This window comes from Pseudorca crassidens, chromosome 18, assembly GCF_039906515.1.
Source record: "Pseudorca crassidens isolate mPseCra1 chromosome 18, mPseCra1.hap1, whole genome shotgun sequence".
NCBI lineage: Eukaryota > Metazoa > Chordata > Mammalia > Artiodactyla > Delphinidae > Pseudorca > Pseudorca crassidens.
Window position 1 is genome coordinate 76,063,957 of NC_090313.1, and position 21,151 is coordinate 76,085,107.

Here is a 21,151-nt window from a genome sequence, read left to right on the forward strand (position 1 = left end):
ATCAGGTCCCGGGCCCTCGTTGGTCCCGGGTGCAGCCTCTGTAGGTGCTTTGCTGGTGACCGTGAGAGTGTTCAGCTTTGGGAAGAGAAAGTGGAGGGTGTAACCGTGAGTCAGGACAGCCGGAGGAGCCGGGCAGGACAGCTGCTTCTTCCTCTTTCCTGTCCAGGAACCAGCCACTGCGTCCCACTGACTACACCTCCTTAACGCTTCCTTTTAATGCGGTAAAATATACGTAACATCAAAGTTACCATCTTAACCATGTTTAGGTGTACAGTTCAGTGGCATTAAGGATATTTTCCTTGTTGTGTAACCATCACCCGCTCCGTCTCCAGAACTCTTTCCATCTTGCAAAACTGCAACTCTGTCCCCATTAAGCATGAAGGCCCCATCTCCGCTGCTCTCCAGGCCCTGGGAACCACCATTCTACTTTCTGTCTCCAGGAATTTGACTTATAAAACAAGAAAGAAAGCAAATTGCCATAGAGCTTTTATTGACAAATAAAAGTCAGTAAGTGGTAACAGTATAATTTTTTGTGAATGAGGGAGGAGTGGCTGGATCTGGGAGCCCAGGTCTCCGTGACCTTCACCTTCCCTGGGGGGCTCTGTGCTGCCTTGGAGGGGGCTCACCCCTTCACCCCAAACAGCGAGGGGCCCAGTGCTGGGGGACAGAGCGCTGGACACATCTTCTGTGCTCCCTGCGGCTGTTAGGAATCACTGGGTGATCTTATGCAAAGGCGCAGTCCGTGTTCTGAACAAGTTCTAGGCGAGGCAGACCTACTGGCCCAGGGACCACACTCTGAGCAAGGCCTCTCTCCACCTGGGTGAACCTTGCCACCCAGGCCAGGCAGGACCTCTTTGAGGTTCAAAAAGGCCAGGCCCGATTCCTTTTTTACTTTTTATTAAATCACCTGATATATTTTTTAAAATGAAGAATGCCAAAGCAGTTACAAAAATATTGGCATATTTTAACAGTTCACAGTTTAACAAATCAACAGATTTGTCACGCCTGCACAGATACAATGCATATAATTGTGCCTGTCACAAAATAATTACTGCACTTAAAAAAACAGATTAATTCCTAGGGCCCGGTGGGTGTGAGAAGTGGGGATGGGATGCAATTTTAAGGTTGTGGGATGAGCAGCTTCCACTCTTGTCAGTTTCCTCTGGGTCTGCATGTGTAACTTCACTGGGAAATAGTGTTGAAGGGCCTGCACTGGAGGCTCCTCAGGGACCAGGGGGCCCAGCGGTCCTGCAGGCTCCCGGGCACACACCTGGTGAGCGAGGCTCGGAGACCAGAGGCCTGGCCTTTCCAGCGGGGCTGCGGTTGTCCTGGTCCCGGTTTGGGGACCCTCTCTTTCCAAAAGATTGTCACAAGCCATGTCTACTTCCTCCAGAAAGTCCCGACACTCTTTCATCCGCAGAGGTGTGGGCTGACTCTGGCCTCCGCTGGACGTTGCAGGCCATGTCACAGCAAGTGGGAGAGATTCACTTGGAAACCTCCGGGAGGGGGCCTGGGGGCCATGCGGCAGGCACTCTCCAGGGGCTGGGCGGGGTCTGGCGCACATCTGGAGGATGATTTCAGAAGCTGAATCCAGATGCTCTAAGGCTTCCCAGCCCCTCCGTGGGCCTGTTTCTCAAGCCCCTGGTGTTTACAAATGGAATGACTTTGTGTTATAAAATTTCTCATTTTAGGAACGGATTAGGACAACATTTCTGTGAATAAGAAGCTAGTTTAGCACATGCAAAATATTATTCGACTCGCAACACAGACCACCTTCCCCTCACCCACCCAACAAACACACACACTTATTCTCCTTCATCCTTGGAATCTAACACGATGTCTGGCTGGCCCCAAGGAATGAATGAAGTTTTAAGGGCAGCCCGAGGAGACTCTAACATCACAGCCACTGTCTGTCTTCAGTCTTCACCTTCCCGACTCTGCGGGGACAGGGCCCTCCTAAACCCACAGAGGGGTGCAGGCACGTCAGGACCATGGGCCAGGGTCTTCTCGCCTGGTCAAGATTCCATCAGGGTGCCTGTCCTCCAGGAAACACCTGGTCCCGTTGTCCTGTCGCTGGCTGTCCTTGCCACTTAAGCAAACCTGAGCCACAGCACTAGGGAAATCAGTCCTCTGTGGGCGCTGGAGCCCAAGGTGCTCCCCCCACAAGAGCTGGGCTTGCTGTGAAGACCTTCATTCACCCACATCTGTAGGTCTGTCTTCTCCAGGTCACACGCACCATGGGCACTGCCGGCTCATGACTGCCTGCTCACCCCCCTCTCTCCAGCCAGGACAATTAGAGCTACCCGGAGCGTCCCCATTTGGAAGTGTCCGGAATCCTTCCCTGCCTGCCCATCCAATTTCCCAGGCAGGGCTGAGCAGACTCCTTAGTAAATAGGTTAGCATAATACCAAACTCTTTCAGCATTCAAACCCATTTTCTCCCAAGCCACAGCTCACCTGGCTGTGTGATTACCCTTTAGACTGCTGCTTTCTCCCATCCTCGGGGCTGGGAAACAAATCAAGTGCTTCCTGGTGGACTGAGAAGGTGGGTTCTGTGTAAGGATAAGAGCACCATTTAGACATAATCAAGGATCCAGAAGAGACTTCGGCTTGGACAAAGACAGACCATTTCTAAACCTGTCACTGCTGTCTGAACGTGGTGGACTCTTCCCACAAGGCTGCGACTGTGCAGCTCGCAAAGAAATCAATCAGCCTGCAAGTGAGTGTGAAAGGGCTTTCTGCCCAGACAGCACGCTTGTGGTGCGCCACCAAGAAATGAATGTTACCTCTTTCTCCATGTAGAGCCGGACATTTCATAAACTCTTAGGGGCATGAAATAAACACAGAAGTTAAAACAGGAAAAAAAAATATATTCACGAGAACAAAAGCATGTGAACACATTTTGAATCATCTATTGGTGTAGTTTGATTTCCAATTGGCATATGATAAATATTTGCTAACATTTCATTAATGAATATGTTCCTGCGGAAAAGAAGCACCTCTGTAAATAATTAGTAAGTGGAAGACGCAGCAGTAATGAAGGACCGCAGAGCCAGCTCGCCCAGTGTATATCAGTAAGAGTACTTTCTATTACAAAGAGCCAAACACCAACTCAACATGGCTTCAACAGTAAGGCTAGGGCTTCCCTGGTGGCGCAGTGGTTGAGAGTCCGCCTGCCGATGCAGGGGACGCGGGTTCGTGCCCCGGTCCGGGAAGATCCCACATGCCGCGGAGCAGCTGGGCCCGTGAGCCATGGCCACTGAGCCTGCGCATCCGGAGCCTGTGCTCCACAACGGGAGAGGCCACAACAGTGAGAGGCCCGCGTACCACAAAAAAAAAAAAAAAAGAGTAAGGCTATTTGTTATGGAATTTGCAAGTCCAGCGAGGGGACAGCCTTCCAGTGGTAGATCCACCTCCAGCCCCCCGGCTTCTTGTGGTCTCTGCTCTGCCATCCTCGGGGTCAGCTTTGTCCCAAGACTGCTGCCCCCCTCTCCACTGACTTAATGGAACAATATGACATCACTGATTCACTGTGGAGGTAAAGATGCCAGCTCCAGAGGCAGCTGGGCCTCAGTGGAATCCTGGCTCTGCCGGAGCTGTGCATCCTGGGTAAAATGTGAACCTCCTAAGCACCAGCTTCCTCATCTGGAAAATGGGAATAATAATAGGGCCTGTGGCCTAGGATGGCTGTGAGCATTAAATGAGATGGTGAGATGGTGGCTGACATGAACAAGGCACTTATAAATGTCAGCGCCCACTGTGTCTTTACGGAACGTATTCAGTGCTCACAGAGCGTGGGGCATCGTGCTGGCTTACGGAGACAAGAGCCAGGGAGAACACAGGGGAGGAAGTAGGTGCCCTGCCCTTGATACCCTCACCCCCAAGACAGGAGCAGGAGTGGGGACCTGACGGCACCTGGTGAACAGTGGACAGAGAAGCAGGGAAGCAGGGGGGAAGGCGACACTGGCCTCCAGGGCTGCTTTCAGGCTCCTTTATGTTCGGCACAGACAAACCAAGTACAGCCAGACCTCAGAGACAGCACGGGTTCTGCTCCAAACCACCAAGAAAGGGAAGATCACAGGAGAGCAAATCACATGAATGTGGGGTTTCTCAGTGCATGTGAGTTAATGTGTACACCATACTGCGGTCTATGAAGTGTGCAGTCAAATAGCATTATGTCTAAAGAAATGGACATGCCTTAATTAAAAATAATTTACTGCTGAAAGATGCTTACCATCGTCTGAGCCTTCAGTGAGTCACAGTGTTAACATCAAAGATTCCTGATCACAGACCACCATAATCAGACGTAACACGTAACAGTAACGAAAAAGTTTGAAATATTGTGAGAATTGCCAAAATGTGACCCAGAGACAGGAAGACAGGAGCAAATGCTGTTGGAAAAACGGCTCTGACAGACCTGACCAACACGAGGTCGCCACAGACCTTCAGTTTGTAAAAAACGTAGTATCTGCGAAACACATTAAAGCAAAGTGCAATAAAACAAGGTCCGCCTGTACTGGTATCGTGAAATTAGAAAAGCAAAACCCTCCTACACTGTTGCTGGGAATGTAAATGGAGCCAAATGCAAATGCAGCCACTATGGAGAACAGTATGCAGTTTCCTTAAAAAACCAAAAACAGAATCACCATATGATCCAGCAATCCCACTCCTGGGCATACACCCGGAAAAGATGAACACTCTAATTTGAAAACATACATGCACCCCAATGTTCACAGCAGCACTATTTACAATAGCCAAGAGGTGGAAGCAACCTAAATGTCCATTGACAGAGGAATGGGTAAAGAAGATGTGGTATATATATGTGTGTGTGTACACACACACACACACACACACACACACACAGTGGAATATTGTTCAGCCTAAAAAATAGAGTGAAATATGCCATTTGCAGCAACATGGATGGAGCTAGAGATTATCCTACTAAGCAAAGTAGGTCAGACTGAGAAAGACCAATATCATATGATATCACTTATTTGTGGACTCTAAAAAAATGATAAAACAAACGTATTTACAAAACCGAAACTGACTCACAGACATAGAACACAATCTTATGGTTACCAAAGAGGAAAGGAGTGCAGGGGAGGGATAAATTAGGAGTTTGGGATTAACACACACAATTATATTATAAAATAGATAAACAACAAGAGCCTACTGCAGAGCACAGGGAACTATGCTCAATATCTGTAATAACTTAAAATGGGGAAGAACTTGACAAAGAATATATATATACATATGCATAACTGAATTACTTTGCTGTATACCCGAAACTAACACAACATTGTAAATCAATTATACTTTAATTAAAAAAAATAAGATAAATTTTTGTTTTTAAAAAGCAAGAAAGAATTTTCTTGACTCAAAGGGACCAGAATACCTTTTTTTTTTATCCCAACACAAAGGAACACAACATTTTCTAGGATTGGAGACAAAAGCCAACCACACCCTGCTCAAGCCCAGAGAACCTGTGTGGTGCAGAGCCATGCGAGGTAACAGGAGCAGGGGAATTATGTCGCTGGTTATTTATTCTGGACGGTGTTAGGCAAGTCCTTAACTGTGCCTGGACATGTTCCATGCTTTTAGTAGATAACGAAAATCAAAATTTTTGATATTTAAGCAACTTCCCCCAGGAAGAGAAAAAGCAATGAGAATCTATTTTAAATAACCATAGAAGTGAAGACATTTGACCTTGCATCTACTGCTCCCTTCTCCCTGCTGCCTGATGCCCCCCATCCTGAGTTCTGCTCAGTGGGGTGTAGAGGGGGGAAACGTCGACTAGAAACTGTAGCTGTAAACATCATCTTTGTAGATGAACTAGTTAAACTGACGTTTAACCATCAAGTGCCCCCTCTCTGCCTGCCGCCGTGCCGGGTGCCACCCCTGGGTGCCAGAGTTCTCGGGGAAGCACATCAGGCTGGGTACTGCTCCTGTGAAGCTCGCAGAGGGTGGGCGGTCCACGCAGACAGAGGATGCTGTGAGCTCAGGAGATTCCTGCCCCAGACCCTCTGGGAGGCTCAGCTCGCCCATGCACACGGGTACTGGGACTCTGTTGAGACGCCAGCCACAGCTTGGGATTCACGAGCGGCCCTGGAGTCCTCCTGTTTGGACCTGTTACTCTCCACACTCCCTGTTTCATGCAGGAAAACCCGAGCCCCAGAGCAGCAGACTGATTTGCCCCAGTGCTTCCCCAAGAGACCAGCACAGGTCGGAACACAGTTCCACATTTCTTCCTCCAGAACTTGCCATTCCCTTGGGCAAGGAGCAGACGGCCCATTTTCAGTCTCACTCTGGACCACAGGTCATCATTCAGTATAAACTACTGTGAAAGAAATCAAGTTGTAAAGGAAAGACCGCCGGGCATCTTTTCAAGTTGGCTTGATAGTTACAGGATGAGAGAGGATGCTGTGAATGCACTGGCCCCGGGCGCACTTGCCCTTAAGAATGGAAACACCAGAGCACCGAGGAAGTGCCATTTGTTAAATTATAGTTTAAAAAAATTTCTTTCTTTAAGAATGTGAAATCGATCGCATAAAATGAGTCACCGGTGTGGGAGCGGGTGACAGGGCTGGTAGGGCTCTGGTTAATGTCAGTTGTCTGGCTGGTAGGGGAAGAACTGTGCTGGAAAGGAAAGCAGGGATGCTCTTTAGGGATAGGAATGTGTTGGAAGAAATGCCTTTTAAGCCAGGGCATGAAGAAGTTTCTGGCCCAAGCACTCTGGCCCCTACCACCTTGCATCAGCCTCCAAGGTGGGGAGCTCTCGAATTTTCCTCAGAACTAGCAGTGTCATCTGCCAGCAAGATCAGCAGCTGCTTTTCTAAGTAAAAAGGAGGAGGAGGAGGAGAAGAAGAAAGCAAGCAAGCAAGCCAGAGAAAATCACTGCATTAAAGAAGGCAGTGAATATTTTCACTGTGTGGAAAGGATATTTCCAGCACATCTGGGCAAGAACTTAAACCCTCCAAGTGGTTAATCTAAGATTCTCATGCTTCCCAGGGATGTTTTATTGTGTTACTTCCAAGTTTTATCACTTTACTTCCAATTTGTATCCTTGGGGATGGAACAAAAATGATTTTCTGAATCACAGGAAATGATTCAAGCTGGGTACAATTAGATATTAACCGAGGGTACTCAGGAACCACAGATGAACCTAGCAGTTTTTCATAGATTCTAAAATGGGATTCAAAGTGGCAAACATTATTTTTTCCTCCTAATTCAATAAAGTGACAGAACGAGTTAAGTTATTAAAGATCTGACACCCCACCAGGATTCCGCAGTACTGGGGTAAACTCAATTACTCTTTCTAAATAATATAGCAGGGGAAAATGAAAGCATTATTGTGACCATGCCCAAGAATAAATGAAGAAAACATGTTTAGTTTTATGAAGAAACTCAGTCCTCAAGACTTATGTTTTCGTAAAACAAACAAAGAAAAAACAGTCAATTGGATTAAAGAGATTCTTTAATCCTAGATTTCCTCTTAGATCCTACCGACTTGCTATTTAAATTGCCTCGCAAGCATGTGTGGCTTAGGAAATACCTACCTACACTTTGTGCAGTCAGGATGGTGGTGAGAAAGATGACATTTGCCTTTGAAAACTGTCCGTGTGCCGAAAGGCTCAGGGAAAATAAAGCTGAAAATATGAAAAGAAAAGTGAGCACGCTCACCCAGTCCAAACCCGTGTTAAGGACATCGTGCTTGAATTAGTAATACGGGTTCTGGTGGCATATTCAGAAAATTGGTGCACTGAGTTTTCTAATATTTTATCCTCTGAATTAACTTCCACCTTCCAGCAAGGGAAAATGCCTGGAAATATATTTAAGAGTGCTTATGGTATTACATACTTAGGAAGAAAATGATGGAGGACATTACTGCTCATGCCTAAATATAAAGTGAGGTCTCTCAATATTATCACTCAAAATAGAAGGAATCATCTGATAAGCAATATCTTAGAAAGATTAATTGAGGTAGGCACTGGTCTAAAATAGGATCATCGGATTTGACAAAGAAAAATCTGTAGTTGGGCACTCTGTATGCCCAGTTAAATCTGAATTTCAGATACACAACATTTTTTTTTTTTAGTATAAGTATGTTCCAAACAATATGTGGGGCATTCTTACACCAAAATGTATTTATTGGTTACCTGAAATTCAAGTTTAAGTGGACACCCTATATTTTATCTTGCAAGCTGAGTCTAAAATGACCTTAAAACACTAGTTTTGGATGATTATAGAGGTCATTTGATGGAATGGATTTTGAAAAACAGAGACAAAAAAATTGAACAGGTTTAGTATTTAGTAATTATTCTTGGGGCTGTGACACTCGATTACAATTGTTTATATTGTTAACAATGCTTAGCCACAAAGTAAGTGTTTTACATGTGGTGATCACTAAGTGAAAACAAACAGAAAAAAGACAAGCACAGAAAGGCAAGCCATTTCCTTGTGGCCTGCGTAAAATTTCCAGAGAGAGCAACATATACTGAAAGTCAAAAAGGGCCGCGCTTCATACAACTTTGATGATATAAAATGATGTTTTAGGAAACTCAAAAAGAGATAATAGCAAGGACAAAATTACTAAAGCCAAAGACGCATATAAGTGATTGAATAAAATTATTTCATGTTAAGTGAGAGCAGGAAAAAGCAATATTCTAAAATCATGTTAGTTTATCTAATGTGTAATTTTACATACTTATAACTGAAGGCAGATATTTAAGCATTCCATCTCCATCTCTTAAAGGATATCTATATCAATGTCTAAATCGCTATCATCCATCTGTATATCATCTATCTATCCATCTAAGCTTTTCCTTTTTTAATCTTCTCATTGGGAAACTAGAGGATCCCATTATATACCAGACTGCCTTATGTTTGGTCATGTATGACACAGAGTACACAGATTTTAGGAAAATGTACGGACTGTCTTATCAAGCTCAAACTCACTTATATCATGATGCTAATAAAACTTGTGACTCTGCCTAATGTTTGACCCACCTAACAAACTGTTTCCGGGTGTGACCCCTGCTTCCAGCCAAGATGGAGTAATGGGACCAGGTGTACCCTCCCCCCTTAAACAATTCAAAAATTGGACAAAATATATTTCAAAACTGGTTTTCAGACATCAGACAATGGACAGCACAAGTACTGTTTCCCCAAGAAACAAAGTGAGTCTTACTGTTGCATGAGCTTACTGCTTGAAAGCAGTTCCCAGTACAGGAAAGAAGAATCTGAATAAAGTCCAGTGTGCTTGGTGTTTTGAGCAGATGGAAGTTGCACTGCACGGAAGCTAAGGTGGCTGGAATTTAAGGGCAATGTTTTGGAGAGCGAGAGCTGCACAGAGGGCGAGCTTTGGAGATCTGCAAAAGGGTCCCCTCAAGTCAAAGTGATGCATGAGAGGCCTCTACCAGAGGCTGAGAACCACTTCCTGGAGTTCACACAGGGCTGAGAATAGTCTGTGTCCTACCAGTCAGAGTGGTAGCTGGGGCTTCTGGCAGAATTCTCAGAAGGACATTTCTTTAGCAGCGGGGACTAATTAGCCCTAGACTTAAAGGCAGTTCTAGACTTGATATATAAGCTTAGAAACAAGTATCAAAAGGATCCAGTTCATTTAACAGCGTGCCAAAACAAAATTCAACACTGAGCAAATATAACGAGGTCTAGCAACCAACAAAGCAAAACTCAAAATATCCAGCATCCAATTAAAAAAATTACTAGGTTGAGAAATTAAGAAGATGATCCCTTAACAATGCATCAATGAGAATAAAATACCTAGGGATAAAGTTAACCAAGAAGTGAAAGATCTGTACACTGAAAACTATATGATTTGATGAAGGATAGTGAGACACAAATAAATGGAAAGACACTTTGATCATTTTTGGGAAAGAATTAATATTGTTAAAATGTCCATACTACCTAAGTAATCTACAGATTCAATGCAATCCCTATCAAAATACCAAAGGCATTTTTCACAGAAACAGAAAAAATAATCCTAAAATTTGTATGGAATTGTGGAAGACCCAATTGCCAAAGCAATCTTGAGATAGAAGAGCAAAGCTAAAGATATCACACATCCTGATTTCAAAATATATTACAAAGCTATAGCAATCACAACGATATGGTACAGGCATGAAAAAAAGACATATAGATCAATGGAACAGAATAGAGAACCCAGAAATAAACCTGTGCATATACGGTCAACTTATTTACCACATGGGAGCCAAGAATATAGAATAAATGGGGAAAGGACAGTCTCCTCAATAAATGGTGTCAGGAAAACTGGACAGCCACAAGCATAAGAATGAAGCTGGACCCCAATCTTATACCATGCACAAAAATCAACTCAAAATGGATTAAAGACTTAAATTTAAGACCTGAAATCATAAAACTAGAAGAAAACAGAGAGGGTAAGTTCCCTGACATTGGTCGTGGCAATGATTTTTTGGATTTGACACTAACCAAAAGAAAAGGTAACAAAAGTAAAATAAAAGTGGGAAGTATCAGGTTGGCCAAAAAGTTCATTTGGGTTTCTCCATAAGATTTTGGCCAACCCAGTACACCACGCTAAGAAGCTTCTGCACAGCGAAGAAAGCCATTAATAAAATGAAAAAGCAACCTACAGAATAGGAGAAAATATTTGCAAATCGTATCTCTGGAAAGGGTTTTATATTCAAAATATTTAAAGAACTCACACAACTCAATAGCAAAAAGCCAAAGAATCCAACTTTAAAATGGAGAGAAGACCTGAGACATTTTTCTAAAGATGGCATACAAATGGCCAACAGGTATATTAAACGGTGCTCAACATCACTGCTCATCAGGAACATGCAAATCAGAGCCACAGTGAGATATCACCTCACACCTGTTAGAACAGCTATTATCAAAAAGACAAGAGATAACAAGTGTTGGTGAGGGTGTGGAGAAAGGGAGCCCCTGTGCACCTGCTGGTGGGAGTGTAGTGGGTTGGCCAAAAAGTTTGTTTGGGTTTTTCTGTTACATTATCTTATGGAAAAACCTGAACTTTCTGGCCAGCCCAGTAATTGGTACGGCCACTATGGAAAACAGTATGGAGGTTCCTCAAAAAATTAAAAATACAACTACTGTTGTATTCCCACTTCTGGGTATCTATTTAAAGGAAATGAAATCAGTATCTCAAAGAGATAGTTGCATCCTCGTGTTTATTGCAGCATTGTTCACAATAGCCAAGGTATGGAAACAACCGAAGTGTCCATCAATGAATGAATGGATAAAGAAGATGAGTGTGTGTATATATGTAAAAATACACATACACACACATCTTCTTTGTATACACACACACACACACACACACATATTTTTCCCATACTGTTCAAGGGCTCCAACTTCTTCATAATCCAATCCAATGACCCACCTGTAGCTCATCCCAAACCACCACAGGGAAAATCTTAGTAAATTGATACTACTGCGAAGCATAGCCTAGCACGACCTACTTGACCAACAATGGCTTCCTCACCGCTGACATCTTTTGAACACACTTTTTTAGCCTGGATTCCATGCTACCCCAGTGCAGAAGCCAAGACAAAGCATTGTGCGCAGTTGATTTACGTGTGAATGTGATCTCAGGGAGCAGTAGTGTCAGGTGAGGGAGAGAACAAGGAAGGAAAACCAATTCAAGGATGCATTATTCGGTTGGCTGCCACCGTGGGTGACTGGGGCTCAGTTCTGTCAAGATCTTCTAAAGTGCCTTACGAAATGCCTCTCCAAACTGTTCTGCTTTGGGAGATCAAAGGAGGAAGCATCTATATATTGATTCTTTTTTTTTTTTTAATTTTTTTAACTCTTTATTTTATTTTTCAATTTAATTTTATAAATTAATTAATTTATTTTTGGCTGCGTTGGGTCTTCGTTGCTGCACGCGGGCTTTCTCTAGCTGCGGCAAGCGGGGGCTACTCTTCGTTGCGGTGCACGGGCTTCTCATTGCGGTGGCTTCTCTTGTTGGGGAGCACAGGCTCTAGGCACGTAGGCTTCAGTAGTTGTGGCACGTGGGCTCAGTAGTTGTGCCTCACGGGCTCTAGAGCACAGGCTCAGTAGTTATGGCGCACGGCCTTAGTTGCTCCGTGGCATGTGGGATCTTCCCGGACCAGGGCTCGAACCCGTGTCCACTGCATTGGCAGGCGGATTCTTAACCACTGCGCCACCAGGGAAGTCCGCCATTGATTCTTTTAATCCATTGGTCAAGGGTAACACCCTGGGCATCAGTTGCCCCTTGTATCCTGAGTTCAGAGTGGGTCCTACGAGCATTCTGCACGGATGAGGCATCAGAGAAGCTCCACTGCCGCGGGCCCCGGCAAAGCACCTGCCCGAACATGGCTGCAGCCCATGTGGACACAGTCACTGTAATAGCAGCTGGAGGAAGAAGGGGCCCGGAGGAGTCTGACGTGCACAGGAGTCCTGCGTAACTTGGCACAGTGAAAGCCTCTGACGACATCAGAGAAAAATTTTAGTTGTCTGTTTTTGCCTATGTAGAGCATATTTTCCGCCAGTGCAGAAATTCAACTGGAAAAGCAATTACCGCATATTAATCAAGCAGATTTTAGGGCCTACTGAACCCAGAGGCAGGTTTTAAAATCCCTTATATTGTTGAGTATGCTTTCAACAGACATTATCAGTAACTAGTAAAATACAAATTCTTTTTGTACTTTGTAATTTAAATGGGAAAGCACACCAAGAAATGACCTCATCTGAAAATAAAACAGCCCTCGCTGGCAGCCCACAAGCTTATTTATTTCATCTCTGGCTCCTGCTGCCCAGGACATGTTCTGTGCTCTGGACAGATGCACACTTCACCCTGTATGACATTCCTAGGCTTATTCCTTTCTCTGAGTCCTGGAAGCTGAGGTAAAGCAAATCTGACTTGGTCACATAGCTGAATAAGTTTGAGCAGGGCACGGTCTCTCAGAACTTCATTATTCTCATTTGCAGAATGGGGGAAAATACTACCTAACTCACAAAGCTTTCGTGAGGAGTAATTCTGTGTGTAAAAGGCTTCACGTAGTGCCTGTCACGTGGTAGGCATTCGCTGTAACTTTAGGGTCCAGGCGACATAATAAAGCTAATTATGCAACTTTGAAGCGTGATGCAGTTTGCTCTACGCAATGCCTTCTGGCGTTTCTGTGACAGTGAAAACATCATTGTTACGATTACAATTCTTATTATTGACAGGGGCTTGGAAAAGGCGAATGACTTGACCAAGGCTGACATTAAGTAAGCGGCAGGGCCAAGACCTAGGTCTTCTGACCCCAAGCCCCGTGTTCTTCAGATGCTCCACACCAATCCTCCCCACCCCAAACCCTTCCCACAGTGCCGCTGCCTCTCAAGACGGGAGAGTCATGGTTCCAGCCCTTTGCTTAGTGCTTAATCCCGTCATGGCGTCCACTATTGTGTTTCCTGTGTGTATCCTGACTCCTCAATTAACTGTAAATGTAGTTCCTTGAGTGTTTGAGGACGGCGATTGAGGTTTGTTTCAGTTCTGTTTGGCTACAAGTCCTAACGGACTATCAAACACTTACCAAATGCTCAGTAAATATCTAGTGAATTCAACTCTCTTGCTCGCTCAAAGAACATTCAGGTTATGAGCAAATTCATACATGAGATGAAGATTGTATTAATTGTTTAGTAACACTTTAGAAAAGCAGGAGCCCCAAACCCTTGCAGAATTAAAACAAAAAAATCTTAATGAAGACTACTGAATTCAGGGGGACCTTTGAATATTCCAGCCTTGGGATTATCAATGCGCTAGCTCTCCGTTTCGCTCATTGAAACACTCTAAGCTGATTCGTGAGAGGCTAGGAAACGTCTGGTCATGAAATGACTCCAAGTTTAACTTACCTGCTAGAACTAGGTCATACTATAAGTCTTAAGAAAAAAGTCGGATTTCCATTTGGAGAAAACACTAATAATAGCTAACACTTATGCACGCTTAAAAGCTAGGCATGTGCTAAAGCTTTACAAATACTAAATTTTAAATCAAGTTTAATGTGCAATTTACATACAAATGACCAATTTAAAGTGTACAGTTTGATGAGTTTTGAAAAACGCATATATGCGCACGTGTAACCACCACTACAATCAAGATTCTACCAAACTTTCATTTTTATTGCTGAATAATTTATTTCACTGCATGGATATCTCACAATTTATCTATTCATCTGTTAATAGACATCCATTTGCGGGCTATAATATAAAGGTATTTTGAACATGCATGTACAGACTATTGTGTGGACATGCTTTCCTTTCCACTTTCCTAGAGTGTGATTGCAGGGTCACATGGTAAGTATACGTTTAACTTTATAAGGAACCATCAAATTGTTTCCCAAAATGGCTGTTTTTTATATTCCCACCAATAATGTATGAGCATTCCAGTTGCCAACACTGGATTTTGTAGGCTTTTTTTTTCCTATTTGTTTTTTATTAAGGCTGAGTTTAAAGCCACTAAGACTCACCTACACAGTTCTGAGGATTTCTGCATTCACTTGCGCAGCAAAAATCAAGATACAGAACGGCTGCATCACTCAGAGAAATTCCCACACGTCCTTTTGCAGTCAATCCCTATCTCACTCTTGCACCCCGGCAGCCACTGCTCTGTTTTCCGACCTCATGGTTTTGCCTTTTCCAGAATGTCATATAGGTGGAATCATGAGTATCAAATCAACACACTGTACACTTTAAACTTACATAGTGTCGTATGTCAATAATATTTCCATTTTAAAAACAAAACCAAAAACCTGCCTTTGTGGAGTTTACCTTCTGGGGCGGGGCGAGGAAAAACAAGAGGCAAGTGTACGTTAGTGATGGTCAGTGCCATGTAGAAAATAAAGCCGGGCCAAGGGGGCAGGATGCTGGCTGGTGTGGGGAGACGAGGACAGACTGCAGTCTTATACACAGTGCAAGGCAGGAGCCTCTAATAAGATAAGATCTGAGCAGACCTGAAAGAGGTGAGGGAGGAAGCTGAGAAGCTGGGGAGAGACAGATGCGGATGGAATAGGAAGTGCAGAAGTCTCGAGACCACAAGCGCATGGCAGGTTCCAGGAACAGCGAGGACAGCGCTGGAGCTGGAGCAAGCAGGTGACGGGGTGGGAAAGACACGGCAGGACACGCAGAGCCTTGTTGGGCACAGTAAGGGGTCTGGCTGCCACGGATGGGGGTGAGAGGGGGAACGGCAGGAGGACCGCCCAGGCTGCTGTGACGAAGAAGACAGGTGCGGGGAAGGGGGAGGAGACAGCAGCTGGGAGCCACTGAAGGAAGAGCCGGGTGTGGGGTGGAGGGGGTCGTAGGCGTGCGCGTGTATGGAGCCAAGGTCTCCCTGTGGCTCGGACAACTGGGAAGGCGGGTAAGTCTGTAGGACGGCAGGCTGGACGGTCGAGGCAGGAGGCAAGTTTGGGTACATTGAGTCTAGAGAGAATCTGAGTCATGGGTCAGATGTGCCAGACAGGTCTGGGCTGGGAATCTGGGACTCGGCAGCCAGGGAGCAAGTGTGAAGAGGAGAGGCCTGGGATGGAACAGGGAAGGGACAGAAAGCAGTCAGGTGTGGATGAGAGGTGCTTCGTGGAGAAGCAGAGCCAGGGAGCAGGCTAGAGAACCACAGCAGGTGTGGGTGTCTGTCGTCTGTCACAGACGCAGTTAAATATATGAGTCTGCAGCTCAGGGAGGAAAGAGGCTGGACTTGTGAATTTGATGGTCACCAGCAAGACTGGGCAGGGCTGCTCAGCGAATGGGGGTTGATAAAGGAATAAAGAAATCTGAGGACCGTGCCCGAGACGTTTCCAACACTTCAAGTGGAACTTGTTATTGTGGGTTTTGCTTTTTGAAATTCACGCAGGAGAAGATGGCTGTCAACAGAGCAGCCCTCTCTCCGAGCCACTTAACTGCTACTGTTTGCTCAAGCTTTAGACCAGCCTGGGAGCGTTCCTCGTGCGTGTCCCTCAACTACTGCATCAGAACCAACTGGGGACCCTGTTGAAATCGAGGATTCCATGTTCCACCCCAACCCTACCAAAACAACCTCGGGGGCCAGACCCCGAGAAGACAGAAAACGCCAGATGATTCTCATACACACTAAGTTTAAAAGCACTTCATTAAAGGCAGGGAGAAAAAAGCAGAAGACAATCAGAGCGGAAGGGAAATACAGGTAAGACTGACGGCGGTGACACAGCGGGGGAACTCTGTAGCCAGATCTGGGCATCGTGTGCAGAACTGGGGTGGGAAGACTCAACACGGAAACACGGGTTCAGCTCCTAAAGACCACCGTTACCGTTAGGGTCAGGCCACTCACTATCGGAATTCCTCAGTTCTTAACATGTTTTAGAATAGCTTTATATGAATGAGTTGAATTTTTAAGAAAAGGAGTATGGTAGTTTCTTAATCTTCTGTATTTTGTGTCGAAGGAGGAAGTAAAAATAATTGTTTGGGATAAAAGAGTCAAAGTAGGCTCAGCATATCACAGAATTTGGCATTATTCTAGAAATGGAAGGCTCATTATGATTTCTTTCTACTAGAAAGGTGTCTATTTCACATCTTGTATTATAGCACTAAGTGTAACAAAGAAACGAATCCGTATCTAAACCATAAGTCATTAGTTCATTATGGAGGCAGAAGATCTAGATATTATTAATGAAAACAACTGAAGAGATTTATTTGGAGGCCACCTGTTAAGGCACGTTTTAAAATAAAACACCTTTGTGTATATAAAAATACAATTGACTCCATATTTTGATTTATGAAAAATAAATTTATTACGTAACACCTTGTTTTTAACAATGTTCAATTTCTTTAAATTCAGAATACTTGTGTCATTCATGTAAAATAGTTTGATACAGTACATTGTATGTTATAGGTTTTCTTTTTTCCTCAAAAATTCTAAGGCTCTCCTACTCCTTCTCCTTTGCTGAAGTAAGGGCACCCTAAACAACGTGCGAACAAGTTTTTAAAAAGAAAATGAACTGAACAAAATTTTAGTAGCACTACACCAACCAGCTTTCAAATCAGGACAAAGTATCTGAATTGGATGCCGCACCTTTTTAAGGAAGTTATCATTCATGCTTTTTTCATCTTTAAAGCATGCTCACAAGTCAGCAACACCAACAGGAAAAATGAAACACCGTCTATGACAATCAGTTTAGTTTGTTTGCTGAACCAAACAGGTTTATATCAATGACAACATATTTAATTACTATCAATAGCAGCTTTAATACCAGTCAAGTCATAGATTAAAAGTAAAAACAAACTCATAAGTTGGAAATCAATCTTTGGGAGTTTTGAAACCTTCCTGGAAAAACTATGTGGCTTCTTGTACTTTCAAAAAATTCCAAGCAGTATCCTTGGTCAAAAAACACTGATTAATGTAGAAAACGAATCAACCCACTGTTAAGACACTAAAATGAACGGTGAACCGAAATAATCTCGTTTTGAGTCTTGGTTACTTTGTTACCATATACTGTATGTTTCAAGTACCAGTTAAACTTTTGTGTGTGTGTGTACTATTGGTCAGACAATGTTGTTACACTGGAAGAATTCACCACATACAACGACAAATGCTCGCCCCTAGCACGTTTCACAGCTTCAACTGCTACAGACTGTCACTGAAAAAAATGCATTGGTCAGTCTGAACCATGTCAAGTAAACTATGGAAGTAGCAAACCCACAACACAAACTGTGCTAGCACTTTCTTCTCAAGTCTAACTCCAAAAAGGTACAGCTTGGAAGCCACCACCCCGACCTGTGACAAGTGGTGGAACTCGGCTACCGGACACTTGACTACGCGGCTGCACAGTACATGCTCATGGCCCATTCCAGGTTCCCGCCGAGAGCCGCAGGCAGCCCTGCAGCACAGCGACAGTGCATGGACAGTATCCGATGCAGCTCAGTACCGGTGTGTCTGATGAGAGTACTGTGGAGGCTGCTGGGAGGTAGTTGAGTATCCCATGCTGCTCTGTGGCTGTGATGTGCTTGGTCCAGGGTTGGGATAGGCAGCATGTGGATTGGAACGCTGGAAAAGGAGAGGGAGGGCAGATGTGACTCAGGTGTTCTATGCGCTGGCTGTATCCTGAGCCAGCAAGGCTTATGTGTGGTTGAAATGTCTTCTATTTTACGGCAGTAAGAATTTTAAAAGTCTTGTGCTATGTATTGGCTTTAGAATTAAAATGACAAAACCCCCAAATCTTTTAATATCAGCTTTTCTTTATGAAGGTCAGAAGTATTTCTGGTAAAATAACACTAAGCTGAGTCTTACTACTGTGCTGTGCAGTTCAGTTTTTTTCTATAACAGGAACTCCCTTTTATGCTGTTTTGTATCTACCTGATAAATGATAACTAACTTGCCTGGGATGCTTACTCTTGAACTCAATGATGTGTACGTTAAGAAATTCAAAGCTAATCTACATGCTTGTTTCTTCAATAGAAAACTCTCAGCACACACGCATGACTAAAGAACAAAAATGAATATGACAAAAAAGGGTACCGCAGAATCATTTCTTCAGCATTAGATATTTTTACGCCCTTTACATTAATGAATCTTACTTTCTGCTACAAGTGATATACAAAAGTAAAGTTACAATTATTAAAATGTAAGAAGAGTGGTATTCTCAATTCTACAAACAGTGCAAGGGGCAGCGTTCAGAGTCCTCTAGTTTTGATCTCTCCTATTGCTATTCCCACGCCTGCACCTCTCTCTCATACTGTTAGTTCCCCAAGACAAACACTACGAAAGATTAACCGTGATTTAATACCTTCTTCTTTCAAAGCATGTTTAATAAATCATGTAATTTGAAATTCTGCCAGCCCTAGCGAAAATAACATTTTAAAAAGAGTGGACATGTGAAATTGTAGTCAGAAATGCTATTTTTGAAACCACCCACAAAAACCACCACAATAATAACGTCAACAAACAGAAGCACGGCAGCATGCTCCACCCTGCTCCATTTTCACGCTCAGGACGCACCACCTGGGCGTGCAAACAATCCTCGTGTGATTGCGTTCTTTCCCTCCAGGTGGGGAGGAAAAGGTAGTGGAGCAAACATCAACCCACAAGACGCCTGTCTGTGAGCTTACAGGAGGACAATTACTACTCGGGCAGACGATGATTCCCAGGGTTTGGTGGGCCGGACCTCCCGTTAACCACAGCAAAGAGTTCATATCTAGTTCTTGAGGTGGAGCCGCAGGCTCTGGGAGCCGTATTAGTTTACTAAGACCTCTTTCTCTCTTTTAGTAGGGAAATAACTCTAACTGGTCAAGTTTTCAGTATGCTTCCACACTGAAATCCAGATCAGTTGAGAATAGGATTAGAACCAGCAGGGAGGTGGTACACGATGTTCAAAATGGGTCTGTCGGCAAAGGACCTGACCATGTCACTTGAGAGGATCCACAAGTGGCATCGGAGCCACCCCCAGCAGATCTGAGTCTGCGTCCTGAGTCTGCCTCCAGCTCGTGGGGTGAACACGGGAAAGGGGTTTAACCTCTAGAGCCTCAGTTTTCTGAAACGACAATAATGCTGACCTCACAGAGTTGTAACGCTTGGAGGAAATGATGTCTGTTTCACACTTAGTAGAAGAGCTGGCACATGGTAAGTACTCAGCAAGCTCTTCCCATGATTACAGTCACCACCAGCACCACCACCAGCACTCAGGAAGTGTGTCCTGTGCACTGTGAACGCTACTAAGAATTCTAATGATGACGACGATAATAAGAACGAATAGGTGAGTGGTGTCATCTACTAAATGCCTGTCAGTCGGGCCGGCCACTGTCCTTAGCTCACGTCCGCTCATGGAATCCTGACCACAGCCTCACGCTGACCATCATCCACATCCATCCGACAAATGAGGAAACTGAGAACATCTGAACCACCTACTCAAGGTTGCCCAGAAGTCAGTGGCGGGGCTGGGATTTGGAAGCCTGAGTCCTTAATCACTGTGGTTTCAGAAACGACAGGCATCACTTCCTGAGCGCCCACTGTACGCTGGGTGCTGAAGTTCACCACAGCTGTTCCCACGGCAACGGCAGGTTAGGCTTCGCCCGTCTCATGTTACAGATGAGAAGCTAAAGCCTTGTCCAAGGTCACAGAGTTAATGAATGGCGTAATTTACGTCTGATCATGTCAAGTCTGGCTAAGCCCCCTCTACTGTACCACCAAGTGCTTTCAATGCCAATAACTCTTCATGTCAACGTGTTTCCCAGGCATGTAAAGGTCGGTATTTTCTTAACGACGTCGCATTTTCCAGTGGTCACAAGCCCACATGCAATACTGACAAGGCAGGTCAATGCGAAACAGACGGGAAGTACCTGATAGTCTGAGGTCATGATCAGTCCACCTGAGGTAGTGGTAGGAGGGACGACTCTCACTTTCTTCAGCGGGGGCCCCTGGGTGTGACTGCTGTCTTGATTCCCTGGGTGGCCGGTCCCATTCGTGTGGTTATTGCCCTGCTGCTGCTGCTGGTTCTTCTCAAGTGGTTAAACACAAAAATAAAGCTCAGCTCAGGAGGAGAACAGAACATGTCCAAGCCAGGAAACGGCAGAGTGGCACCGAATCAAACAAGAAGCGGCCAAGCGCACTTTAATACTTACTTTGTCTCCTTTGTCATCAGGCTCCTCTTCTGTTAAAAATTCTCGCTTGGGGTAAGGGATTTGACAACCGGCAAAAACGCTGATCATAAGAAAAAAGAAAAGTGATTTCGGGTATACTAATCAATATTTCAAATGCTGCATTTAAGTGGTTTTTGTTTTCATCTTTTAAGATGGACTCTCTGCCTGCTTATTTGTGATATAAGCACCTTTCATGCCTCTGTGACACAATGAATCTCTTCTTCTAAGCAGTGACATCACAGCAGGTCAGGGGAGGGCTTTTCATTGTATAAAAGTAATCAATAATCATCTGATAGGACTCAGCTTTCTTCTTTGATCCCAGGCTCCTTTTTCATCACCACAACCAAAAGATAGATTCCAGCTGGAATGTCACTATTTTACTCTCCAAACTGCATTTAAAATGAGAGTATGGAAACACAAATATATTTGGGAATGGAGTCTGCAACTGGAACACAATACTGTAACTGCAAGCAGTGAGCCAGCTCAGGGAGTCTGAAGGAGTGACAGCTGTAAAACCCCTGACGACACTTCAG

At 44.3% G+C, this 21,151-nt stretch overlaps 1 protein-coding gene across 5 annotated transcripts in view; it reads right to left on the bottom strand.

Annotated features, from left to right (window-relative positions):
* Window positions 1-470: 470 nt before the first annotated feature.
* The window catches only part of CDK8 (cyclin dependent kinase 8), a 121,970-nt gene continuing 101,289 nt past the window's right edge, over window positions 471-21,151 (bottom strand). The window contains exons 11-14 of one of the 5 annotated variants that reach the window (XM_067713677.1): window positions 20,601-20,679; window positions 20,319-20,477; window positions 2,457-2,551; window positions 471-1,641 (exon numbers count right to left, since the gene is read on the bottom strand). In XM_067713677.1, coding sequence (XP_067569778.1) covers window positions 1,578-1,641; window positions 2,457-2,551; window positions 20,319-20,477; window positions 20,601-20,679 — 397 coding nt within the window. In that variant the 3' untranslated portion in view covers window positions 471-1,577. Of the gene's footprint in view, window positions 1,642-2,456; window positions 2,552-16,752; window positions 18,031-20,318; window positions 20,478-20,600; window positions 20,680-21,151 lie in introns of those variants that run through there. The other 4 variants (XM_067713676.1, XM_067713675.1, XM_067713680.1 and 1 more) reach the window with 4 other exon arrangements.